Source organism: Phytophthora sojae (genome assembly GCF_000149755.1).
Source record: "Phytophthora sojae unplaced genomic scaffold PHYSOscaffold_3, whole genome shotgun sequence".
NCBI lineage: Eukaryota > Oomycota > Peronosporomycetes > Peronosporales > Peronosporaceae > Phytophthora > Phytophthora sojae.
This window is the reverse complement of record NW_009258117.1, coordinates 7,751,495-7,777,929: the sequence shown is the minus strand read 5'-3', so window position 1 is coordinate 7,777,929 and position 26,435 is coordinate 7,751,495. Positions and strand designations below refer to the sequence as shown.

At 56.0% G+C, this 26,435-nt stretch overlaps 6 protein-coding genes across 6 annotated transcripts; 5 read left to right on the top strand and 1 right to left on the bottom strand.

Annotated features, from left to right (window-relative positions):
* Positions 1 to 567: 567 nt before the first annotated feature.
* PHYSODRAFT_493224 (hypothetical protein) lies at positions 568 to 4,302 on the bottom strand (the record flags this gene model as incomplete). The annotated part of the gene is made up of 2 exons (XM_009526206.1): positions 568 to 4,086; positions 4,147 to 4,302. 2 exons carry the CDS (start codon positions 4,300 to 4,302, stop codon positions 568 to 570), a joined length of 3,675 nt encoding a protein of 1,224 aa, XP_009524501.1.
* Positions 4,303 to 4,526: 224 nt separating this feature from the next.
* PHYSODRAFT_457249 (hypothetical protein) lies at positions 4,527 to 10,463 on the top strand (the record flags this gene model as incomplete). Its single annotated transcript, XM_009526205.1, has 5 exons — positions 4,527 to 4,967; positions 5,265 to 8,387; positions 8,457 to 8,657; positions 8,730 to 8,885; positions 8,952 to 10,463. Coding segments are annotated over 5 exons (5,433 nt in total), but the record flags the coding sequence as incomplete, so codon positions are not given.
* A 7,522-nt stretch (positions 10,464 to 17,985) lies between these two features.
* Positions 17,986 to 18,507, top strand: PHYSODRAFT_457591 (hypothetical protein; the record flags this gene model as incomplete). The annotated part of the gene is made up of 1 exon (XM_009526204.1): positions 17,986 to 18,507. A coding segment is annotated over one exon (522 nt), but the record flags the coding sequence as incomplete, so codon positions are not given.
* Positions 18,508 to 18,849: 342 nt separating this feature from the next.
* Positions 18,850 to 19,567, top strand: PHYSODRAFT_493698 (hypothetical protein; the record flags this gene model as incomplete). The annotated part of the gene is made up of 3 exons (XM_009526203.1): positions 18,850 to 19,237; positions 19,340 to 19,457; positions 19,528 to 19,567. Coding segments are annotated over 3 exons (546 nt in total), but the record flags the coding sequence as incomplete, so codon positions are not given.
* A 68-nt stretch (positions 19,568 to 19,635) lies between these two features.
* Positions 19,636 to 21,420, top strand: PHYSODRAFT_247292 (hypothetical protein; the record flags this gene model as incomplete). The annotated part of the gene is made up of 1 exon (XM_009526202.1): positions 19,636 to 21,420. The coding sequence occupies one exon, from the start codon at positions 19,636 to 19,638 to the stop codon at positions 21,418 to 21,420; it is 1,785 nt and encodes a 594-aa protein (XP_009524497.1).
* Positions 21,421 to 22,462: 1,042 nt separating this feature from the next.
* Positions 22,463 to 26,347, top strand: PHYSODRAFT_489872 (hypothetical protein; the record flags this gene model as incomplete). Its single annotated transcript, XM_009526201.1, has 3 exons — positions 22,463 to 22,714; positions 22,826 to 23,428; positions 23,480 to 26,347. The coding sequence occupies 3 exons, from the start codon at positions 22,463 to 22,465 to the stop codon at positions 26,345 to 26,347; spliced, it is 3,723 nt and encodes a 1,240-aa protein (XP_009524496.1).
* Positions 26,348 to 26,435: the final 88 nt, after the last annotated feature.

The following is a 26,435-nucleotide window of genomic DNA, read 5'->3' as shown; positions in this document are numbered from 1 at the left end:
CCGAGTAGAGCACCAGATTCGCCGCCAAGCAGCCGAATAGCTCGGGATTTTCCTGTCGCCGTGGCAAAGGCTGCCTCAGGTTGATTGCTTGCTGTATGGGACAGCGGAAAGACCAACAGGGTTTCGGCGATGCATCTGATAACGGGCGTCCTGCGTTGGCCGTTGCCTGCGTGGACAATGTCGGGTGGTGAGTGTGTGAGGCGGGGTCGACCCACGCATTTCGTCCGTCGTGTGCCTGCGACGGCCGGTATCAGCTCCCGGCAGGCCGGTCTCCCAGCCTGTCCCAGCGCGCGCAAGAACACCGGAGATGAATGTCCACGCGCGAGAGCGTGAAGTTCGCGCTCTCCCGATGAATTCTTTATCAATGCAGACCCCTGGTTATGCTAAGTATGCCAAGTGCTTCCGAGTTGAGAACACGTCAGTGCCGCGCATCGATTCGCCGGCGAACGGTCACTTCAACCTGTTCAACTGACGCGGCAACATCTCGGTGGTCGGCTCAACGTCTCTATTGGATGTTGTGGTACTGCGTGCTCAATGACGTTAAATAGTTGGGGGGGGGCGCTCCCGTCACAGCACGAAGTACGTGCGGAGCTTCTTGGAGCTGCCGCTGATGGAGAGCAGCGTGTGGTACTCGACCTTGAAGCCGTGGCCGGGCGTCTCCTTGTTCATGCTGGCCCACGTGCTCTCACTGATGTGGATGCGGCCGGGCACGCCGCTGCTCTCGAGGAAGTGCGCGATGCTCACGGTCTCTCCAAACAGGTGATAGCGCGGGTCCTTGCTGCCCACGACGCCCGCGAGCACGGGGCCCGAGTGCACGCCGATGCGGATGTTGAGGTCGGGCACGCCGCAGTTGCGTCGCAGCAGCGGCAGCACCGCGAACATGTCGGTGGCGGCCGTGACAACCGCCAGCGCGTTGTTAGTGCTCACAATGGGGCACCCGCCCACCACAAAGTACGCGTCCCCGATGATCTCGACCTTGTAGAGCACCTCGCGCTCGGCGATCGTGTCGAAGCGCGTGTACATGTCGTTGAGGAACTGCACGAGCTCCATGGCCGAGACCTTGGACGAGTAGGCCGTGAAGTTGACCATGTCGGTGAAGAGCACGGTCACGTTGTCGAAGAAGTCGGCGATCGTGGTCTGCGGGTCCTCCTTGAGCTTGTGCACGATGGTCTCCGGCAGCAAATTCAGCAGCAGCTTGGTGATGCGCGCCTCCTCCTCCACGAGCTTCTGCTTCTGCGAGTTGAGCGTGATGTCTCGGTAGTGGTTGATGCGCTGCTTGAACTCCGAGTTGAACACGACCCACGCCTGCCCCGCGAAGAACATGAAGATATACAGCGCGTTGCGCAGCACGCGGAGCTGCGTCGCGTTGATCTCCCAGCCGAAGTAGGGCGCGATGAGGAGATTCGCCACCAGGTAGAGCGTCAGGATCTCGAAGCCGTTGATCACGCGCAGCAGGAACGACACGTTGGCGAAGTAGCACTGGTACAGCGCCAGCGCGCTCATGTACGCGTGGCCCAGTGAGTTGGTGGCGAGGCTCTCGGCGCACAGGATCACGGCAACCACGGAGATGACGACCACGGACTCGAGCTGCTCCCAACTACTGAAGGTTGGCGAGAAGGTGTGCAGCAGGAAGGCCAGCATGCCCGGGTACATGATGCAGAAGTTGAGCAGGAAAATGAGTTGGCTCTCGTCGAACGAGCGGATCGTCGACAAGCGCACGGTCTGGTACAGCGTCAGGAAAGGTTTGAGCACGAGAAACACCGTGACGGACAGCCGAAGGAAGCGCAGCCAGCGCATGCGGTTCTCCAGGCGGTAGCTCTCCTCGAACTCGTATGCCTCCTTGGTCAAGCTGCGGAAGCCCGTGCGGTTGCCGTGGACTCGGAAGAGTACCTCCATCCGGGTCAACCCCTTGGGCAGCGTCATGATCGTGGTGCTGAACACGGCGTTCTCATCGCATTCGGGCTCCCCATTCGCGTCAATGTCCTCAACGATGTCGAAGATGTTCTCTCTGAACAACGACCTTCGCACCGTGGCAATTTGACTCAAGCTGTGGCCCTTGAGCGCGCTCACAGTTCCCCGCCGATGGGAGACTCGAGCCGCTGCCGACGGTGACGGAGGTTGATCCGCTAGCGCAAGTAAAGACTGCGAGGGTGACGCCCCGGGGGTGGTGGATGCGTTCTCGCTATTCTCTTTGACGGACTGAGGGATGGTCGGGAGCTTCGTGCCCTCGGGTAGCTGCATGATGGACGGATTTCTCACTGCCGGCGGTGCTAGTGCTAACAGGTTCGCGATGGTCTTCTGCTTGTTTGACGAGTCCAGCGTCATGCGACTAGCTCGTCGAGGCTGGCGAGCGTTCGCTGCTTTCGGGGTCGTAGGTCGAGACGGAATATCTTCGGTCGGGGGATTTGAATTCGTCGGGGGAGCGAGTGTAGGCGTGAACGCCGGCGCGTCGTTCTTGTGCTCCGGGATGTCGTTGATGCTGGATCCGGGCATGCGACTGGTTCGTCGACGCCCCGACGTTGGGCTATTGCTACCCGAAGGCGCATCGTCAGCCACCACCTCGCCTGCTCCTTCATGTTCCCGCGACACCACCGACGCCGGCGGCACAATGTATCCGTCTTTGCCTCGCAGGAAGTACGTGTCCATATCGCCTCGCCCCTTTACGAAGACTTTGCCGCGCAACGCCGTGTGGAACTTGTGGTAGATGGCGTTGTGCGTGGCCTCCGTGATCTGGATCTGGCCGGGCAAGTTGGTCGTCTCCATACGCGACGCCACATTCACCGTGTCCCCGAACAGCTTGAAGCGAGGATTTCGGATGCCCACGACGCCGGCCATCAAGCCGCCAGTGTTGATCCCCACGCGGATGTTGAGGTTCGTCACCATGTTGCCCCAGGGCTTTCGAGCGATCTTGGCGCTGACCTCCGGGATGCAGCGGATCATGTCCAGCGCTAGATTCGCCACCAACTCGGCGTGGTTCTGGATCACATCGGGGCACCCGCCCACCACCATGTACACGGCTCCGATCGTCTCCACCTTGTGCACGTGATGTACGTCCACGAGCTTGTCGAACTTGTAGAAGAGGATGTTGAGCAGCTCGACCACCTGCTGCGGCTGCAGCTTGGAGGAGAAGAGGTCGAAGTCGCACACCTCGGCGAAGAGCACGGTGGCTTCCGGGTATTCGTCCGCGATGAGCTCGCGCCCGCATTGCAGCTGCACGACGATCGACTCGGGCAACATGCTATTGAGCAGCGCCTTGGAGCGCGTCTCCTCCATCTTGAGCTGCTCCTGCTGCAGTAGAACCATCAGCTCGCTCATGTAGCTCACGCGGATGGCAAACTCCCGGGACTGACTCGGCAGCAGGATGAGGAAGAAGAACAAGCACGCGTACAGCGTCTCGTTGGCGATCTCTTGACGGCTCGAAGAGGACGACGAACTGGCACTGCCCGGGACGTACGCGAGCATGACGACGACGTACGTGGCCAGGTAGCCGAGGCAGAAGATCGAGACGGGGAAGAACCTTATCGGCGTGCAGCTGTAGACGTACATGATGACGAGGCAGACCCACGAGACGCCGTAGTCGTTGGTGATCTTGTTGTACACGACCGGGTAGCACGCCACCACGCAGATGCAGAGCCACGTGAGCTTGACGTCCTCGTGGTACGGGTGTTTCCTGGCGCGGAAGAAGGTGAGCAGCAGCAGAGGCAGCACGATCGCGAGCTTGAGCACGACGACGATCGTGAATTTCGGGAGCTTGGTGCTCACGGTGCCATCCGCCGTCGCGTTGGCGCCCACGCCGTAGTCTTCCCAGAGCACGAGGTAGTCGTAGACGAAGGTGGAGATCATGAAGCCGATGAGCGTGAGCAGGCCGCGCAGGTACAGTTTCCGCTGCGAGCTGGCGTAGTACTTGGCGAAGGACTTCTCCATCTTGAGGATCACGGCCAGTGTGTTGATGTTGATGAAGTAGAGCGTGATGTGGTGGATGGCCACCTGGTCCATGACCTTGAGGAACAAGATGAACTCGCTCACGGCGGTGGCCCGGGACACGGAGCTCTCTCGTGACCGCTTCTCCTCGGGCACCACCTGCGACTGCAGTCGCCGTGACGTGAGGCCCGACAGCGCGGTCGAGTTCATGATGCTGCCGCGCACCGTTTGGAACTTGTCAAAGCTCTGCAGAACCTTGTTGGAGATGGAGTTGCGCGTCGTCATGGGCTCCACGGCAGTTTTCTGGCGGGGTACGGCCGGAGCGGGCACCAGCGACGCGTTGAGCGCGTCCATGGGCTGGATCGTCCCCAGCGAGGGCATGCCAACCTCTTGGTTGCTCCCGAATCGACAGTCGGTCCTCTGTCGACCAGGACGGACGTCTTCAACCCCTCATGTGCCTAAACTTGGACCGTGAATGAGCAGGAATAGTGGTGTCCGTAACGGATCCACGCTACGTTCGACACGAATGGATCCATGTCGGTGTAAATCTTGACTAACCCCAGTGAGTGAGATCGTTTGAAGATCCACACTAGCGTCCGTTCATCATGGCGCTCAAGACGGGCATGTTGGTGGGGATCGTGGGGACGGGGGACATGGGCGTGCTCATCCAGATCCGCGCGTCCTCCAACACGTGCGTCATCAAGCTCAACAACGGCACGCTCAAGAAGAACGTGCCGTTGGAGGACGTCGAGGAAGCCAAGGATATGAGCGACACCAAGGAGAAAAGGTCCCCCATTCGCCTCGGTGGGGCCGCGGACTCTCCGGGGAAATCCCCCGGCAAACTCGCGTCGCTGTCGGTCGACACGAGGCGAAGTACCGATAAACTCAAGACGTCGTCGGCGCTGGACGTCGGGGACGCGGTCCGCGCGAGGTGCAACGGCGGCAGTCGCTGGTTCCCCGGCAAAATCCTCAAAGTGCATCGAGACGGCACGTACGACGTGGAATATGACGACGGGGACATTGAGCGGAAAATGGCGGCGGCGGACGTTGAGGCCGCCGCATCGAAGCTACAGGACAAGACGCCGCTGGGTGCGTCACCCCCGCGCAAGAAGCCTCCAAGCTCGAGCTTTGAAGTGGGCGACAAGGTCAAAGCTCGGTACAAGAAGGGGGCCAAGTTCTTCAATGGCGAGATCGCGCGGGTGCGCTCGGACGGCACGTACGACATCCGATACGACGATGGAGACTCGGAGACACGCGTGGCGAAGGACATGATCGAGGCGATCGTTTCGGAGACGCCACCGCGTAAGCGTGACAGTGACGATGAAGGCCCGAAGAAGAAGAAGAACGGAGGGTTTCGAGTGGATCAGAGCGTCAAAGCGCGGTACAAAGGAGGCAAGAAGCTGTTCGCTGGGAAGATCAAGCGCGTCCACAGCGACGGCACGTACGACATTCTATACGAAGACGGAGACGAAGAGAAGCGAGTCAAGGCTGAGAATATTGAGGCTACGGGTGACCCCAAGGCTAATAATGATGAGGATCGGAAACCCACGAAAGGAAAAGGACCTTCCTCTTCGAAGGCGCTTAGTGTTGGGAAGAAGGTGAAGGCGCGGTACAAGAAGGGGAAGCGTCTGTACCCTGGCAAGATCAGCAGGGTGCGGTCCGACGGCACGTACGATATCGACTACGACGACGGAGAGATTGAAACGCGCGTTGACGCCAATCTGATTGAAGTCAGCGACGACGAAGACGACATGTTTGCGGATTCCGATGACGACAAGAAGCGCGCGCCTGCTAGCAAGAAGAAAGCAGGCTGGGAAGTCGGGGATCGGGTGAAGGCGTACTATGGGAAGGGGAAACGTTTGTTCCCAGGGAAAATCATGAAGGTTCACATGAATGGGACGTACGACATCAGGTATGAGGATGGAGACTCAGAGTCTCGAGTGGAGGCCAGCTATATCGAATCGGCAGAGCCCGGTGGCAAGGACAGGGAGAGGGACAATGCGATAAAGGCTGAAGAGAGTCCGAAAACTAGCTCAAAGGCCCCTACAAGACGCTCCTTACGCGTAGGCGACAGCGTGAAGGCAAAATACAAGCGCGGGACGCGGTTCTTCAACGGAAAAATCACTCGCGAGCGGATGGACGGCACTTTTGACATCAAGTACGAGGACGGTGACGTCGAGGAGCGAGTGGAGGTGGACTTCATCCAGCGCGTCGACGATATAGAAGATGACGATGATCAACCGAAGAAGGCGAAGAAGATATCGTTTGAAGTTGGCGACGTGGTCAAAGCCCCCTTCCAGAGAGGAGTTAAGCTGTTTCGAGGCAAAATCTCTCGGGTTCGTAGCGATGGGACCTACGATATCGTGTTCGATGATGGTGACAGAGATAGCAACGTTCCAGGCGACCTCATTCAGGCTGAGGAAGAGCTAGATATTCGTGAGGAGATGCCCAAGAAAGTGACTTTGAAAGTCGGTGATGCTGTCAAAGCTAGGTACAAGAAAGGCAAGAAGTTGTGCGCTGGTACCGTGACTCGAGTTCGTAGCGATGGGACGTACGATATCAAATACGACGACGGAGACGTCGAGATGCGAGTGGAACTCGAAATGATTGAGGCCCCCGAGGACAAATCACGAGACGATGACGATAGACAAAAGTCTCCAAAGCCTAAAAAGAGTCTGAAAGTCGGAGACAAAGTGCGCGCTAGATACAACAAAGGCAGCAAGCTGTTCAACGGTGAGATCACTGCTGCCCACCGCGACGGCACGTTCGATATCCGATACGACGATGGCGACAAGGAGAAGTACGTCGACGCCAAAGACATCGAGGCAGCTGAAGACGAGAGCGAGTCGCAATCGCCCAAAAAGAGCCCCAACACGCTCAAAGTGGGGGACGCCGTCGAAGCCAACTACAAGAACGGCGTCAAGATGTTCCCCGGCAAGATCGCACGCGTCCACTCCGACGGCACGTACGATGTCACGTTTGAAGACGGCGACTCGGACCGTCGAGTACCGAGGTCCCGCATCAAATCCAGAGCGGAGGAACCCATCAGCTCACCGAAGAAGAAAACGGGTTTCGCAGTTGGAGATGCTGTCAAGGCCAAGTACAAGAAAGGAACCAAGTTCTTCCCTGGCAAAATCGCTCGAGTTCGGTCTGACGGCTCGTACGACGTTGAGTACGACGACGGCGACTCGGAAACTCGAGTGGACGCGTCTCTGATCATTGGCGTGGAGCCGGAGACTGCGAAAGCGAGCGAGAACTCCCCCGAAGTCCCGACTAAAGCCAAGCGCTTTGAGGTTGGGGACGTGATCAGGGCGCGATACAAGAAGGGGGCGAAGCTGTTCCCGGGCAAAATCACTCGAGTGAGAGCAGACGGCACGTACGATATACGGTACGATGATGGGGATACCGAGATGTACGTCGAGAGCTCCTTCATTGAAGGGGAAGAGAAGAAGTCAAAATCACTGGAGGCAGCAGACGACAAGAAGTCGGCAGCTTTTGCCGTGGGTGATAAGGTGAACGCGAGATACAAAGGTGGGATGAAGGCGTTCCCGGGGAAGATTACCAAGGTTCGGCTGGACGGCAGCTATGATGTCGAATATGATGACGGGGATAGGGAGGAACGCGTCAAGAGCTCGGCTATCGAGTTGGTAGCTGGAGCCAAGAAGCCTGAGGCCAAGGCGAGCATGGAAAAAGACGGCATCTTTGGGGATTCAGATTCGGATGGAAAGAGCAAGAAGAAGGGGAACGATAAGAAGAGCGGGACGGTCAAAGTTGGGGACGTTGTCGAGGCGAATTTCAAGCGAAAAGGCAAGTTTCATCGTGGCAAAGTTGTGCGCGCGAGGTCGGACGGTACTTTCGACATTGAATATGACGTCGGAGCTTCGGAAAAGCATGTGCGTCTGGAGGATATCAAAACGGTCGGTGGCAACCAAGAGAAGAGCAATGAAAGCGGCGATGATGCAAAGAAGAAGACGAAACCAAAGTCTTCCGGTGCTCATTCTTCCGACTCGGATCGAGAATCATCGACAAAGAAGAAGAAGGAGAAAAGCACAAAGAAGCCGAAGAAACTTTCGTCTTCAGAGTCGTCCGGGTCGGATCGTGAGGAACGAGCTCCTTTGAAGAAGGGGAGTCGAGTCACGTATCGGAAGGCGGAGGACAAGAAGACCCGCCGTGTGGGGACGGTTCGAAAAGTGCACTCAGACGGCAGCTGCGACGTCAAATACGACGACGGTGACACGTCAAAGCGGATTGCGAGAAAGTTGCTGGTCGTTTGCTCCGACTCGGAGGATTCGGATGATGTATCTACGACGAAGAAGCGGCGTCAAAATGGAGAAGGCCCCACCTTCCGTCGACACGAGCGCGTTCTGTCGAACTGGTGGCGATCGAGCAAACTGTCGAAGCCTCGGATGACTGACAAGTGGAGCAAGGCCACGGTGCTTGAGAAGAATGGTGACGGCACCTACACGGTAAGAAAAACACATAACTTGAGAGCGTCCAAGTGGGGGTACGCTGCTGACTCACGAGCTCCTTTGTAGATTCGGTATAGCGATGGAGTTGTCGAAGAAGATGTGCCGTCAGAAGCGCTGAAAGTTGCCAAGAAGGATAAAGACTCGGACTCAGACGACAGTTCAGGGCGGAGCGACGCAGCAGGTCGGAGACGAAAGCGTAAACTGCACCGAAGGACCGACGGGATCAGCACCGAGTCGCTCTTTCTGCTGGAGCAACTTGCATTGACGGTTCGTATCTCAGTGTGTGCTCCCTATGAATGATAATGTACTCCCCACTGACTAAACTCGTACTATTGGCAGCTTTTTGAGGAGGGGGTTCTGAAGAAGAAGCCAAAGGTTCATCAGCTTAAGAGCGACGCAGACAGCTCCAGCTCCTCGTCGTCTTCCTCATCATCGTCTAGTACTGAAAGTGGACCGGGATCTTCAAAGTCCAGCTCAAGAAACAACATCGACAAGGTACAATGGAAGGCAAATTTTACAATACGATTCGTTTTCACACTCAAGTATCTTTGTTGTCTGCAGGTGCTAAAAAGATTGCTCGAGTCGAGTACCCTAAAAGCGTATCGACAAATGTTCAAAGAAAATGACGTCAAGGGCTCAGGAAAAATATCCCGAAGCAGGATCATCGCACTCGTAGAAGAGTTCATGGCAGCATCCAAGTCAGCCAAAGACAGCGGTCGAGGGAATCAAAACGCAAACCGAATCGATGGCGACTCCAACTCGGTCAGCCACATTCTGACGGAATGGTTCGCGACGCACGACGATCTGCGAACACACCGCCACTTCGAGTTCAAGACGCTCATGCTGGCGTTCGCGTACGCTAAGAGTCGACTCGGGAAGCTGCGAATGGAGCAGAGCGTCGCCACCGTGTTGGAAGGAAGATTCGCCTCGTACCACGAGAACAAGCGGCAACTCGAACTGTGGCAGAAAAAGCTGGGCTATCGACTGTTTGAGACCCTCCAGCGCCACTTCCACGACCACGCGCTGCCCAACATGATCCCGTCTCGTATCCGAGTGTCCGAGCTCTCGCTGATCTTCGAGCAGGTGTCCCGACAGGCAGCTCCCAACAAGCCGCTGGACGTCTATCTGCAGCAGCACCAGCTCTTCCCGCACCAGACGCTGGTACTCCCTGAATTTCTGTGCTGTTACTACCAACTCTATGGATCCGAGCATTCTTCGGCTTCTTCGCGCTGGGGTGGGGCCATTGAGCTACGTCCGATTGCGTTCGTTGCGTCTTGTCTGTTCTCGAATGGGGACGTCGTTTGTAAACGCCACGGAGATCTCGTCCGTCGTCTGTCAGTGGGGAGGACGCAAGCTCAAGTGGATTTAATCTTGCGGTTCCGAGAGGCATTCGAGTCTTTGCTCAGTACTGAAGCGGAGGGTGTCGATCCTCATGGAGAGCTGCTACTAGAGACGTCGCAGTTGTCGGCGTTTGCGGCCAAAGTGGCGTCAGATCCTTCGCTACTGGAGCCAGCTATGACCACGATAAGGAAACGATCCGGTGCAGTCTCGTTAGTGGAAATATTCGGCTGCTGCGGGTTTATCATCGATGAAGTCACGTCAGCCCCGACAGTGCGCAACGCTATTGAGAAGATGAGGATGCGCGTGGACTTGCCGGAGGTGCGTCGGATCATCGGATTAGTGCGGAATATCTGCGTCAAGATTCTGCGATTCCCCAACAACGCCGACTACTGGAGAATCCGAGCGGATAGTGCTGCCTTCCAGCAGAAGATTGGACGCTTTGATGGTGCCACGAGCCTGTTAGAGGCCGTGGGGTTTGTGGAGCACCAGAAGACGCACTATGAATTGAGAGGGGCACGGAATTCCGAAGGAAAACGCGTCAGCGCACTGGATAAACCGGTACTTGATGTGTTACGGGAGAAGTGCGTGCGACTGGATGGCGAACTTTCTCTCTTTGACGGCGTTGAGAGCATCAGCTCGATCCTGCAGCGAGTCTCCCAAGCACGAGAGCGGGAGGGGGGACACTTTTCGCTTGAGGAATGCCAATCAGTTTTGAAGAATTTGTCTTCGTATATTGAAAATGTGCTCAAGAACCCGAAAGACTCGAGATGTTGGCGCATTCGAGAGGCAAATAGTACGTTCCAGCGGCAAATTGGATACCTCCCTTACGCTGAAGAGCTGATGGAGTCAATTGGGTTCGACCTTGTTCAAACGTCCCACGGGAATGCGTACACACTCCGGGGAACGGGAATGACTGTGGCTAGTGGTAATTCAGGGAAGAAGTCGGAGACGGAAGCGCAGCCGTCGGCTAGTTTGTCCAATTTCGCGTTTACGACTGTGAGCAGCCAGATGGAGTGGTTTCTATGGCGTCGGAAGCAGGAGATCGACGGTCTGCTCGAGGACGAGATGCACTATCTTCACGATATCGTTGGAAAGTTCTCTAAATCCCACAACTCTGAAAGTATGATGGCCAGGAAAGCAGAAACCAATGAGATTCGCGACGCTGCAGTTGCTAAGATGTATCCGTACGGCACCAACGCCCTCGAAACCTTCAACAAGACGTCAATCCAGCGACTGCAGCTAGAAATGATACGGAGTGCGTTCAATAGATTGGATCTGGATCAAAAGGGATTTTTGGTTGAAGCAGATTTTTCGCGAGCTTACGGATCGCCGTCTTCTCTTCCGACGTGGGCTCGGTTCGACGCTTTCGACATCGGAAAAGATGATAAAGTGGACTTCCCAGATTTCGTAGCGGCATTAGGGCCGCTCTTGGACCATCCGTACGAGGTTAAAGCCGATAAAAGTGGCGACCAGGTAGCGTCCTCATCGAGTGATGAAGTGAACTCGACACTCTGCGAAGTCGTCTCCATATCCGTTGGCAACCTCCGACTCGAGACTAGCTGCGCCTCGGCTGCTGGCGCATTGGAAGTGCTACTAAATCATTTGTTCAACATTATCCAGGAGCCTGGCAACTCGTCGCTTTGGTCGATGAGTGACAAGGCAGCGATGGGCAGCAAGCTTCTTCGTTTCTCGGCTGGACGGGAGTTGATTCGGCTTGTTGGCTTCCGAGAGGCTACGAATGATAACGCCCCCGGTGCGTCAACAAGGACCTACGAGCTTCAGCCGATGCGTGTGCGCTTCAAAACCTCAAAGGCTGCCTCAGAACTTCCAGCGTCGTTGGACACAGCCACGACATCTCGGATTCAAACAATCGCTGCGATGCTGGCTGGTCACTATCGGGGACTGAAGAATCCCAGCGTGAGTGATGTCAGTGCTGTATCAAGAGCTGTTTCTGCCTCGGATCGATGCTCCGACAACTGGAATCGCGTCGTTCAGCTGGTTGTAAAGTGTCTAAAGAACATTGAAAACCAGCCCGACAACCCTCGATACCGGGAGCTCCACACGACCACCAATACATTCACCAAGATCGTTGGCAGTGTTCAGGGCGGACTGGAGCTGCTGCTGGCTATCGGGTTTCGCGAGACCGACAATGGTACGCTGGTGATTCCTGCTGATGCCTCCTTGGATGAACTGAAGGCACGACGACTCGAACTGGAGGTCGGCTTGGCCCTACTGCACCTCAAAGTGAGCGATACTGGAACCTCAACAGTTTTGGAGCAAAGCTTTCGAGAGCCCGCAGTTCAGCGGAACCATGTCCGAAATGGAGCAACCAAGCCCAAACCGCCTACCAAAGCGATATCCAACCAGGAAAAAGTGAGAAATAATACTGGAATGACTCGCCATCAAACACAGCAGCCCCGTGGACGTCCTGCAACTGCAGCACCAGCGTCAAACCAGGCGAAATGGCTGGCTAGGCGAGCGGCCTCTAAAACGCAGCGTCCGCAGTCGGTAAGAGCGTTCACTGATCCGATTGAGAAGGAAATTCTGTCCGAATTCCCTTCCAATGAAGGCAAAAGCTCGCGTGGCAACGGGGTAAAGACTTTAAATCGCGGACGTTCAGCAACCGTATCATCCTCTCGAAACCCAGGCACTATGGGGCATCTCCGAGCCCCCGTGACGCGTAAACAGGTGCAGCGGAGGCCACCGAACAACCCACCGCCAGCCGTATAGTAAATGCTCTTTGAACCGCCAATTTTTACGGGAGCGTTTAGCATGCTAACGATGTTTTTGATGCCTCCTTCATGTGCATACAGAGTGGCGTCACGATGATACTAGCGGAGAGCGCAGCTTCAGGCGCCGAGGTGATCGTCGTCCACAAGGGCCAATTCGTGCTTCGTGGAGCCTACGTCCGTGTCGGGGCTGAGATTCCAGACCTGTACGAGGAACGCATGGTGGTTGACGTGTCCAGCAACGAGGAGCACGCCCCCGGACTGACCAAACTTCGGCTGGGGGTGCCACTTCGCTTCTTGCACCCTGCCAAAGAGTTGGTCTCCACGATTTTGTTGCCGTCGACGGAGCTGGCGAAGCGCCTGGAGACGTCCGACGCACAGGTAAAAGATGCGCTGTTTGCTTATGTTGACATGAGTATCGGAAAGAGCTGATTTTTGCATATGAAGACGTTCGCTAGGGAAATCATTCATGCGCTCATCAAGAACATCGTGGAATCGGTGCCAGCTGCTGTTGAGAGCAGTCCCCTTATTCAAGACCAAGTGGAGCCGAGGCGTGGCAAGCACGGGACCACCCGCGTAACTTCATTCGAAGTGATGAACACGGTACCGGAATTGTCGTCAAACTTACGCGTTGGACCTGCGATGCGCTATCTCGCCACCTGGAATGAGGCTCCAGGGGTGTCGGTCATCAGAGATCAACTGTCCGACCGTAAGCTCTTGGCGTATTGGGAGGGACTGGTCCTTCAAGCTGGCACCTCCAACAAAACAGTGCGTTTAACGGACGTGAAGCATATTACCCGCTGGAATGGACACCTTTCGCTCCTGTTGTCTACAGCTGCAAACGAGCCTAGCACAAGAGCAGTGAATACTACCAAGAGTGACGAGTTTCAGATGACATACAGCAACTTTCGCGAGTTCTTCCGACTTCCCCCTCTATTGAGGGGTCACGAGGAGGAAGGCGATAGTCGACTGGAACTCCCGTTGGCGTATTTAAGAAAGCACTTCCAGATTCTGGCGCAGACGACGGACTTCCTCGTTGACGGGTTTCAATCCGTTCCAGTAGTAGAGCTCTTGCAGCGCGTCTTGAAGGACGTGCAAGACCATCCGCCAGTTGTATCGGAGGATTCGAATGAAAACCAGGCGGGCTTGGAAGTGGTTCAAGCGACGTGTCAAAGCTTGGAGAAGGCTTTTGTTAATCGCCAAGGCATCATTGGACGGATATCGTGGCCGCAGCTTGTGTACTTTGCGCGTTACCATAAGTATCTGACAAGTCCTGGGATTTTCCCATTGTCCAAGCCTCAGCGCGTTGGAGACAAGAAGGTGGCCGAGGTTGTGCCTGGATTGCACTCGTCCAGGGTATTGATCCTGTATTTCGATGGGACGGTGGAAGTTTGGAATCTTACGGGCAACAACGCAACGCAGGTAAGTTCCATCGCATGACCTGCAGGAAATAGACCATTGTTGTGATACTGTTTGCTGTATCTCTATCCTTACAGGAGGCGGCAGCTCAAGTTTTGTTCACGACAAAGAAGACGACAGCAGGAGAAGAAAAATCCGAGGACACCAGTAACAGCTTCATGGAGTGCTGGATGGATGCGAATCAAGCAACTGAAGTGAGCTCAGACGCGGACAACACGCACGCCAAACGAGCTTCATCTCGTATCCAGCAGTTTAAACGCTCAACGGGGGCTTCTGCTGCAGTGATTCGTTTCTGTAGCTGGGACTCGGTGGTTTGTGTGAACTCGTCCATCTTGCAGGAGTCTGGTAGCGGCTCATTTCGTTTTTTCCGTGTGGCAAGCAGCTTTATAAGTCCTATTCGACAAGTGGCTGTGGAGCATTTCAAAGTGGATCTCACTATTCCAACCAAGAAAGATGAAAGTGAGAAGAAAGTGGGTAGCGCTGCATCCAGCGGGGTTATCAAGGCTTTCCAAATGACGGTCGATGGGTCAAAAGTGGTGTTTCAGACAGGATTCGATACGGTTTTATGGATCGCGTGTGCTGGAACGGGGAAAATACTGTGCCACACCAACTTACAAGCATCGCAAGTGGGGAAATTCCGAGCCTTCTTTCACATGGCTGAGAAGTCCTTACCCAGCGGCGAAACGGAAACTCAACTGTACGCTACCACGTCCGCTAAATCGTATCGGCATGCTGGGATGTGGGTGTTACCTCAATATTCCGAGAAAATGACATCTTTGGAAAGGAAGAAAGTTTTCAGCTTTGGAAAGTCGAGGGCGGCGACTGTCGTGGATCTTGCTGTACATAATGATCTGCTCTTTGTCGCGTCGCGAGATGGCGCAGTCATTGTCTGGTCCACCGGAACCGATCAAGTCTCGCCCATCGCTCCGCTGGTTTGTCTTCAAATTCCACTACGCAATCAGGAGCTCCAGTCAGTCTTCTGCCGGCAACTTCAACACGAGTTTAGAGAACGCCACTCATACAAAATTCAAGTTGGGGATAGTGGCGCCGCAGCCATCGATCGGTGGGAGATCGAGGTGTTGCAGCAGCTCGACCCGGCTCCTCTGCGGTTCGCGTTGTATCTGTTTGACGACGGTGAGATTATCCGTTTGCCGGTACCAGATACTTTTGACATGCGGTTGGTTACTCTGGACGATCCTGCGTTCGAGTTCGATGTGTTCTTAGCCCCGATGAGTGGTGTCGAGCATAACGCGGCTAGACGCGTGACGCTACAGAAGCATCGAATCATTCGCGTGCTGTTCCTTGCCTTGCACCATTCTCGCGACGGGATTTTCGCCCAAAAGTCGGTCCAAGCTTTCTTTCAGGACTGTGAAAAGTACGGCCTGCTGTGGAAAACTCGCGACGAAATGAAAACATTTGCATCGTCATATCAGGAAAATGTTGTTGTCGAGCTACAGGTGTTCTACAGATTTGGGGACAGTGAGAAGGTGGAGCTAACGAAGCCTCAGGTAGTGGATTCGATTGAGTCCACAGAGGATTCTCCTTCTCCCGCTCTCGTCTTAGGAGTTACTCTTAAATCCCGTGGAGAAAGTCAGACGCAGTTCCAGGCGTGGAAATTTGCCTTCAATTGGTTTACGGAGGATACTCGCAGTGAACTTGACCAGGAAAACGGTCACTCGGCGTACGCACGGCGGGTGTTGGCTTTGCAAAGCTCGTATCGGCTTGAAGCGGAGCGACTGGCACGATTCCGAAAAGATTACTCACTCGAGAATCACGTGGAGTTGCTGAGAACCAGACACACTGCGGTGGTGCGGGGATTAAAGGACAACGTGCGAGATATTATCGTGCACAATGGACGGCCAGACGTGGTAGCAGAGGACCTTCTGAAAGCCGTGAATGTGTTGATGCTAGCGTCATTCGGTGCGTGGGTGGGGGTCGACCCAGTTGAGCAATTTTTGTTGAGGCTCTTTCGTGGAAGTAGGGCAAATAGTAACGACAGCCGGCGTTCCGAGCTATCACGCCCAGATTTACAACGGTTTATCAAGCTGATACAGCATGAAGAAAGCAGAAGCGTTTGCTTCTCGGCGTGGCTAAAGCGTGTCAGCCAAGAGCTTGCCACCGCTGAGAAACCAAATGCCAGCGTTTGGAGCTGGGTAAGCTTGACTCTGCGGCATATTGAAGCCTGCACTGTAACTACTGCAGAAGTTGGCCGTCTGCTGGTGGAGCTTGGTTTGGCAGATGCGTTCAATTCCTCCACGACAGACGCAATTACTGGCACCGACCGTGGGTTTCCTTCAGTGTCGTCACTCCCAAGTCTGATGCTACAACTTCACCGAACTTTGACCCCCAAACTTCCCTTGGAGTCAACAATGAATGCGCTACTCACACCCCGCTCAGTGGTGGAGTTCATTGTCGAATGCACAAGCTTCGCGTCCTTCTTTCGTGCAAAGATGGCAGAGCTACAAACAAAAATCAATGAACTCCTAGACAATGAGAACCACCAGAAGGACCCCGAAACATCGTATTCGATCCAGATTCAGATCCGCAAGTGGCAGCAAGAGCTTCGTGAACTGGCTCAGAGTCAAAATGACTTCAACTGTGAAGTCTCTGGAAGCGAAGACGCCTCCCTGGAACCTACCGTCGATGATAGGCAGCACCTCCAGAGATTACTCAAAACGCCACTGCCCAGCGCCTCGTTAAACGTGTCCTCCATAACCCTTGAGGATCGATGCGCCACCATCGTATCTCGAGATCGGTTTGTTATGAGCGCTAGGGGGCGTCTAGCCGGCCCTGGAGTCGAATTCGCCTCTCTATCGGTTGTCTACTTGTTCATGGAGATGGATGAAGAGAACGAAGAGGACTTCCAACAGGAACTGACGTTTCTGCGCAAAGTGCAGCACTTGCGAGTACGCGAGTATTTCCTCCCTGCACTTCTTGAACTGATGACCGCCCCCATTCTCCCAGCAGCCAACGCGTCGATGGTACGTACGAGTGGGTCCGATGAAATGCACTGCATTGTAACGGATTCCTTGCGTGGGTGGAGTTCGTTATCGGAGTGCATCAAGTTTACTCGAAAATCCTCCGTCCCGACGGAACAGTGGACACCGATGCTTTGGTTGTGGAGTCTCCGCGTTCTGATGACGTTGCTCACAATGCAGAGCGAACGGTTTGCATTGCGACGCTGTGTAGATTTGGACATGCTCCTGGTGTCCCCGAATGGGTGCGACCTTCGACTGTGCTCACTAGCTGGTGGGAGGTTCGTCCGGTTTGGTGAGAATGGGGAGGACTCGGACTCACTGAACCATTCCCTGACCAAAACTCTCGGCTGCTTCATCTACGATTTATTGCGTCACTTTTTCAATGCTGATAACCTGGAGGTGAATACGTTGGCATTAGCGGGTGAATCGGATAATGAAGAAGATCTGTTGCGCAAGATGAGAAGTCAATTAATTCGTGTGATGTCGAGCCACGGTAGCGATGAAAATAATCTGTCCGCAGGCTTGACGGATTTTTCTAGCGTTGCTCAGATTGTTGCCTGTGGAGCGGGGACTCGGGAAGGTGGTGAGCTCGAAAACCTTTGCACATTGGCACTGTTAGCTCTGCAGCCAGCGAGCACTCGACCAGACCTAGCATCTCTATGGGTCTACGCAGGGAAACCTGGGCTCTCCGAGGAATCCGCTCAGTTGAAGGCGTTGTCGAGGCGGATGATGACGATTGTGGGGCTACAAAGACCCCTGCGAAGAATACTGCAAGACCTAATCGTGTGTGGTGACGAGCGCGATGACGAAGGTTGTAGTGTATCAACTTTGCAGCGAGTGGCTAAAAGCTGGATAGCGCTTCTCGATCGGATTTTCGAGTTAAAATCACCCGCGTTTGGTCGTGACAGCGCTCAGATATTCGAGCAAACGCTGAACCAAACCTTGGAAAGTTGCGTTCCCTACGAGCTTTGCGCTATCGCAATGCGAACATTCACGCAGTGTTCTAAGCGTGGCGACAGAGAGGAGGGGCGACAAGCGATAGAAATACTGCTGAAAAGGTTTGCAGACGTGTTCAAACTGCTGGAGGAAAGCACAAACTTCGACGAACTGCGTGCCAATTCGCTTCTGATGCGTACAGCGCAACAAGTGCTGGAATGCTTGACATCTGTAACAAGCGGGCAAACGCCAACAATACACGGGAATGCTCCTAAACTGAGAAACGTGTCACGAATTCAGCGTGACAGTGCAACAAACGCAGTGCTCTGGCGACTGAGTGAGCCGCTCTTCAGGGACCTACTAGCAATCGAGATTCCATTCAGCAAGTATGCTGTGTTGCTGCAGTGGCTGGACTCTCGGCGACCATCGTTCGGCTTTGTATCGACGGTGTCTGTCGACAATGAGGAGGTCCCTGTGGCTCCGAATAGAGAAATCGCACTGTGGTGGAGTGACCACACCCCGCAAACCCCTCGACATACGCCGAGCAGTGCGGCAGAAGATGGATTAGTGGAAGGGGGCTACACTGTGGAGAACCCCACGACTGCGGATTATTTGCGGTGTGTCTACGAAGTTAAAGAAATCGAGTTCAAGCTGACGAGTGGCGTCAACGTGCCCAAGTTTCGGCTGGCCGCACTGCAGCAGTTCTTTGGACCGACGTTCTTCGAGCGTAAGCGGTGCTTCCCACTGGTACTGGTCAGGCCTCTAGTGGCAAGAGTATGGAGAGACTTGGCCTTTGATCAACTGCTTTGCACGCTCCTTCGAGACGGTGACGAGAAGATCGTACTCGGCGCGTTGTCGTTGCTCGAGTGCAGCACCAGAATACTTCGGTTTGACGCATTGCGCAGTCCACGACTCGCAGCGTCAAAGGAGGCGGCACCAGAATCTGCACAAGCTTCACTTACCTTCTCATGTTCAGAGCGAATTTTTGCCGTAAGTTTGTGCTCCCAAAGTGTCACGCTCGAAGTGAAGCGCGTCCTGGATAGAACCACTCGATCTCTGAAAGTTTTGGGCGAAAGCGGTACATCCAGCGCATCCCGAAGTCAGCACCCACTCGTGGCGATCCTTTGTGTAGGAATCGCGTGGCTGGTTGATTGTCTCCACGGTGGTGACAGAACGACGCAGTTCTGGGGAGTGGCAGGCATGGACCAATTCATTGTCGCCCATTGCAAGGCGAATTCATTGCCGTTTGTGAAGGTCAAGGACTCGAACATGATGAACCAGATCTTTCGTCAAGGCCAGCAACTTGTGCAGCACGATCCAGCAACTGGTAGCAAGTGGCGAGTGTTAACTTCCGAGGCGGCTGAGGGTCTGAGCCATCGCGCGTCTGCAGGTCGGAACTGCTCACCATTTCGTTTGTTGCTGGACGAAGTTGTCCTTGTTGGCAGTACCCGCGCTATCGGCTTGATGCGTACTCTGCTGTTGTCACGGACTTTCCGTGGAGAAGCAGGTTCTTTCGATAATTCATCGGCCAGTGCTTTCCAGCAAGATCTCATTGCCAGTAGCGACTACGGGAAAGTCGGTCATGCGATCGATCTCGCGAGGGACATCACGCAGCTCAACGGGACCACGAACGAGCAGATCCAGCTCATTGCGTACACCAGGGCGTTGTTCTTGCATTATACGGCAACTGCAGGGAGAGTTCGGTGTGGTGTGTTTGCACCTGTGTGCAGGGAGATTTGGGGCTGGATGGAATCTGCGTGGCGTACAATTTTGAGTCATTCATCATCGAGTGCGAATGAAAAGGCCGTGAGACTTTCTCGAGCGCAAGGCGATGTGGTAATAATGGGGGTTGCGCTCCTCCACTCCATTCTCACGCACCCGTCGGCCACGGTTGACGACATAGCAGAGTTGACAACCTTCGACGCTGGAGAGGGCGAAGAAATGGCAAACATTTTTCATGAAATCTTCTCGTGGATTGTCATCATGCCGTGCGGTGTAACAAGACATCGAGGGAGTGCGTTGTCTGTGCTTGTTGAGGGGGCTACAACGTTCTTGACGAACGCTGTCCAATCGAGGAAGTACGACGACGTGGCTCTAGCAACGGTTAGCACCTGTGTGGACACTGAGATTCTGCTCGAGGCACTGAGTGAAGATAACACTATGGTGTCGATCGATGAGAAGCAGCAGCTCTGGTCCATGTTGCTGTACTTCGACAGCCGCACGGTAACATCCCGGATTCTGGATCTCGACTTCTTGGACAGAGCGGTCTTCTCTCGGCTGATTGGTCCTGGAATCCATGCAGACGACCAGCTCAATACCCTCGACCGAAGACTGGAGGCAGTGTTACTTCTGGAGGTGCTCGTATGGGCCGCGTCACGTCGAGGGGAAAGTGTCAACACGCAGATGCTGTTCGCCGAAGCCTGCAAACTTGTGCTACACCACGACATCATCGGTAAAGAGGCGCACTCTGTACGCAAAGCCCTCGATTCGAGTGGCACAAGTCGTAGTAAACACGTTGCGGTGTCCAAGCGCGTGATGCAGCTCGCGTGTTGCCTGTGCGTCGACTTTTCGTCTCAAGCTGCAAGTAGCGTGTTCCTCGAGCACTTCGAATCCGTGGGGGTTCCACCGTGGGTCGTCGCCTTTCACCAGGCGCAACATGTTAAGCTTGACGGAGTGAGCAACGAGCAGCAACTTGTCACCCGTGTCGAGCTCTTTTGGAAAGATTGGCAGGGCTATGGAGCCGTGACGACGAGATCTCTAACTCGTAACAAGGTCTTCGAGCCCTCACGCAAGAGCAAATCGGAGCAACGCATTGTCAAAATTGCACGGCGAGTTCAGCGTTCTGCCTCCCAAACATCAGAGCGTCCACACGCTGGGGTTGAAACTGAAATATTGGAATCGGACGACGAAGTCTCTGGAGCCAAGTTGGCCAGGCCCCTGGTATCAGTGTCGCCCGTCAAGACGGTTAGCACCTCCAAGCCAAGCGAGACTGAAGCTCGGAACAGAGTTGCCACCACGAAGGGACCTAGTGTCATCCACACTCTGTTGAGCATCGACGCAGATTCAGCTCCCCGCCTCGTAAAGCAGGGGTCGGCCGCGCTTGAAAAACCCAATCGAAGACGACAACGAGAGGCTGTTGAAGACGATGAAGACGCTCTGGACTCGGACGCGTACTCCCCATTGCCAGGCGACACCAGCTCATCGGAAGACGAACGTCAACGACGGGCACCGCGCAAGTTGAGGACTAATAGGAAGAAACCTCCAAAGCAGAAGAAGCCGGTAGAGGCGAAAGACAACGAGAGCAAATTGGAGTGTGGCAGCGGGAGTGAGGACGGCAGCAGCTACGACGAGCGACCGCCCAGAACTCGGCTAAGCCCTGCCACCTCAACTACCGACCGGCAACACGAGGCACTGCGCGCGATCTTCCGCAAGTACGACGTGGACGGCGACGGCGTCATCAGCTTCATCGACCTGCGGCGGGCCATGGACAAGCTGACGGCGGGGCAGGGCCATCGCCTCTCGGACCTGGAGATCCAGCGGTGGATCACCGAGAAGGACAGAGGAGGACAGGGCGTCGTGAGCTTCGAGGACTTTGCCGAGGCCTTTAAAGGGCAACTGCAACTGTAACATCAATTTTGATAACCATCACGTTGAAGTGTGACAGTACACTAGTCACACATCGGAGACTATGGGGGATGGGCTCTCGTCATCTTTCGCGCAGGTGAATTTCGTTGCACTGCGGATATTGTTGCCCTATCGAGCTCAAGAGGAAAGTGAAGGGGGCAACACGAGACCACGTCAGCGAAATTTCACCTCCACGTTATTTCCGGTGCTTCTGCAGGTGCAAGTGCAAGTTCAGATGTAGCCATGTCGGAAGATTCGGTTTTTTCGGTGCGTTGACTTGTCGTCGGAACTCGCGTCGCGTCGTGATGGACGTTTCGCGAAAGCTGTGGACAGCACTCGACGCTCGCTCGCTCGGTCGCTTCCTTCCGCCCACGTTGAAGCAGTTACCGGCAGTGTGGAGACCAACGCCCGCGGCAACGTGGCGTCGGCGGTTGCTGCTGCTGCCGTTGCCGGTGCTGCTGCAAGTTGCCGGAGACTTGCCGCGCACTGGCTATAGCGAGGCATCTGCATCGCCCAACAGGCCCTTCTCAACGCCGCATTGTGCTCGTCCGCTGCCGTCGGCCGCTGGCAACAGGCAGCTCAAGGCAAGAGGACAATGTGGGTGCGAATGGAGATCGCCACTTTTTTCGCGCTGGATTCTCAGCCGCCGCGAAGGACGGATAGGTAGGCAAGAGATAGATACATCTTGGTGCTCCCCCAGCCTGCATATCGCCGGCGTTGTCGCCCACGCCTTCAATAAAGGCGCGCTCGTTACTCACCCGCAGGCTCCGCGAGCACAGACGCACGACAATGTGACAAGGTCTTGCCGCGCGCAATTAGGGGCTGGGCGGTCGACCTGAAAAAGCGGGTTGTCCCGTTAAGTGTTGTGCACTTCAATTCGTCACATACAAACACGTGGTTCATAAGGACACAGACGGCGCGCGTCCCGGTTTAAGTGTATTTCCCTCTCCCCGTCCTTCCTTCTGGCACTGGGCTTTTGCCTCGAGCACTCTCTAACCCGTGTCGTGTCGGTCGCCGCTTCGAAGAGAGAGACGACGACGAGAGGATGGCGGCGCCTCCTCCTGCCGCGGGGAAAGCGAGACTCGTGGCCCAGGGCTCCACCATCTACGACTCGTACCCGCTGAGCCTGCGCACCTTCCTGGCTGACGGCCCGCCGCCCTTCGCGCGCTCCATCTCGCACCCGGTGGAGATGGACCCGGCGCACAAGACCATGTCCGTGGACGACGACGACTTCCTCTCGAACCTGCACAACACCACCTCCTCCATGGGCAGCATCGACCTGTCGGATGGCAACATGGTACGGAAAATATTTTCTTTTAACACTAGCCTAAACGAGGGAAGCGAGCGAGGTGTTGCCGTTGCTGTTGCCGTCTTCTCTAACTGTGACACTTCTTCCACGCTTTTTTAGAGAGGAACCACCGCGCGCGCAACAAACCTATGCACGACGTTCGGAAAGTTCCACAACGAGGTGTTCGAGACCAAGGAGCGCTCCAAGGTGTTAAGCGCGCTGCGGCATCGTGGCAAGGCCGCCAAGGCCGCGTCCGGCATGAAGGCGCGCACGCCGGCGCGTCCCGCGGCGCCCTCCACCTTCACCGCCGACGACGTGTTGCGTGCCGGCACGCTCACTAAGCAGGGCAGCTGGCGCCGCAACTGGAAGACGCGATTCTTTATCCTGCGCAGCGACTGCCCCAGTTTATGCTACTTCACCTCGGAGGACAAACTCGAGCTTTTAGGTGAAATTCCCATAACCGAGGACACCATCGTGCTGGACCGCAGCGGCGGGGGCCACGCGCCCTTCCGCTTCCAGATCCGCACGGACGCCCAGACGCTGCTGCTGGAGGCCGAGAGCCGAGAGAACCAGAAGCGCTGGATCGAGGCGTGCCAGGAGCTGGCGGATGCCATCCGCGCGTCCAAGTACTCGGTTAACACCTCGCTGTCGAGTTTCTCCATGGACGCCTCTAACCGCCGCTCGTCGCTTTTAGGGGCATCAACTCGGGCAACAGGTACCGCGGTTAACACTCGCAACACGGAAAATGTTGCAAATGTTGCCGCACATTTAGAGGCAAGCGGCAACTCCAGCTCGCAACACTGGGACGACGCAACAGAGAACAGTGGAGTGGCCGACGAACCGTTAGAGATGCGAACCCGGAGGATGAACGCGCACCGTCTCACGGCCAGCAGTGCAAGTGGGTCCACCAGGTCCGTCGGGGCCGCCGAAAGTGTTAACGGAGGTCCACGTCGGATGTACGATCTGTCCATCTCAGTGCTCATGGGGAGACGCAGTAAACTGGCACGGTCCGTGGAGCACATCACCGCCGCAGACAAAGACAAGGACCGCACCGGGTGCTTCGTGGCCGTGAGTGGCTACATCCGCACCAGCAACACGTTCGTGGACTTGGGGGCGACAGACGCCGTCAAGTTGACGACGTTGGTGACGGCGTGTGGCGCCGCGTCCGGGGCTTCCGGGGAGCAGGTGCCCGTGCCCTTCTCGGTGGTGATGACGGCGGAGCTGGAGCGATACGACCAGCTGAGACTCACGCTCTGCAAGACGCAGCTCACGCAGAGTCCGGGCAGCGTACAGGGGACGATTGGAGTGGGGAGGTGTCTGCTGGATGACCAGCTGCTCAACTCGACGCCCTGCGCTGTTGCAGTCACGGAGCGCAGCACGTCGTCGAGGGAGTCGCTGGTGACGAACAACCCGTTGCCTCAGCTCAAGAAGCCGAACCCTGGAGAGCCTGCAGGACCTTTGGCGCCGGGAAGCGGATCGTCGTCCAGCCTCACGTCAGACAGCGAGAGTGTGCAGCTAGTGGTGCAGGCGTTCCGGTCGGTTCCTCCTCAGAGCGTGCTCCCGACGACTGGCGTGGACATGGCCAACGCCAAGTACCTGATCCCGACGACGCTGGCCCCTGGACGCGAGACGGCCAAGATGGTAAACGGAACGCGGAGTGACTTCCCTGGTAGCAGCCGCGGGAGTGACGTAAGGACGTTTATGGAGAACGACACGTTCCTCACAGGTTCGGGCTTGGGCGGTCTTAACGACTCGCTTAATGGCAATCTGCGGTTCATTGCGGTGGACGAAATTCTACGCGTACCCCGCAGCACCTTCGCGCTGCCTGTGGCGTATCTGGATTTCCTCGAGGAGCAGGCGTTGGAGCGATCGCGATGGTTGCAGAAGCGGATGCATGCGAAGGGCCCCGATCCGCGCACTGCCGAGCGTCTGAACATCGAGCTGGAGTTTCTGCGTAAGAAGCAGGAGGAGTACCTGAAGCAGCGCCAGTTCCTGATTCAGCAGGAAAAGCGTTTGCTGGACGAGCAGAGGGACGGCAAGTTCTTCTTGGCTGCGAAGCGAGCGGGCATGACACCAACACCAATCGACAGGGAGTCGTTAGGAGCCTCGAGTTCGTCAGTGGCAAGCTCCGCTTCAGCTGCGGGTGGGGATAGTGGGGAACCCGTGGCGCCATTCAAGCGCAGCACGTATAAGAACCTGAACCTGTGGCAGTTTTTGGCCACCAACATGCAGGATCAGTTCCTCTGCACGTACAAGCCACCAACGCAGAACAAGCCGAGCCGCAGTGGAGCCAGCGCGCCTCTCTCGTCTCGGCCGTTCGTGTGGCATACGATGACGATGGGCTGCCCCGCAGCGCACACCAAGGGATTCGCGAATGGTGGCTACCCTGCGTCGGCTCCTATCGTAACTGTGGTTCCGACTGGAGCAGCAGAGGACGAGGCGTTGCTGGAAAACAGCTACGATGGCGATATGGCGAGCCCGACGTCACCCTTGTCATCATCACGGGGAACCAACATCGGCGCGTCGTCTACCCCAGCAGCACCCGCTGCTGACGACTCTCTAGCTGCGTTCAAGTTGCGGTTGGAGCTGCAGGACCGTTTGACTGTCATCGGCAGCCAGATCCTGTCGGCTACAGCAGCATGCTTACTAGCAACGCTGGACCTGGCGCTCAGCGGTAGTGCTCTGCACCAAGCGCAGCTGGATCGCGCCCCGACGTTCGGATTTCTCATGAACTTCGAGTCGCTGCTGAGTACGCAAGGCAAGGAGTATGGCATGCTCGAGGACTTCGCTGCCGGAGCGCGCTGGTTGCGCAACGTATTTATCCAGTTCCGTCGGCACACTACTACCGGCACCTTCTTCTCCCTCAAGAAGTACACGCCTGCAGGCTCCAACTCGAACGACAACGACTGCTTGCTGCTGACCATGGGCGTTGACGACGACCACATGTCGGTGCTTCCGAAGTCTTTGGTCTCCGGTGATGGTGTCGTCCACGTGCGCTGCGTGCTGTTCACGCAGGGGGTCAATGAGAAGCAGAGTCTCGTCCACGCGTACAAGTCCAGCGCTGTGAAGCTTCAGGAGCGCGTCAATCGGGACAACCTCGTGGAGCTGAAGCGAGTGTACGCGCTGTATCGGCGGCTACGTCTCGAAGAAACGGAGAATCGCGTGCGCGAAAGCCGTCGGATGCGGGCCAACAGCACGACGCAATCTGCTGTTGGTGAGGACGCCGATGAAGCGGCCATGGCGATTGACCGACACGATCTTCAAGCTCTGGACGACCTCCTGCTGCAGATCGAGCACCACATCTGCTCCTCCACGAGCCAGTACAAGAAGAACGTGGCTCTGCTGATGGACTCGTCAGACTTCTGCCGAGCACTGGGTGGAGCGCGTGTGACGTGCTGCAAGAGTGGCAAGGACCGCACGGCGATGTCCGTGACTCTGGAGCAGGCGCGACTGCTGTGCGCGGAGCTGCAGGCGTCTCAGGGCGCTGCACTCTGCGCCAACATGCGCTTGTACGGCGTGCGCCGGCGCAACGTCTTTATGAACACCAAGGCGGACAAGTTCGCCTTCAACGAGATGCAGCGCAAGATGCTGCCCGACTGCTACAAACCGCCGGCGGGCACATACAAGTCTGGCAAGACTTAAGACAACTATTCCTTTGATGATGTACAGGGGGGAATCAAGGACTACGACTCCGCGGATAGAAGCGGACGAAGAAAACACGGCCACGCCG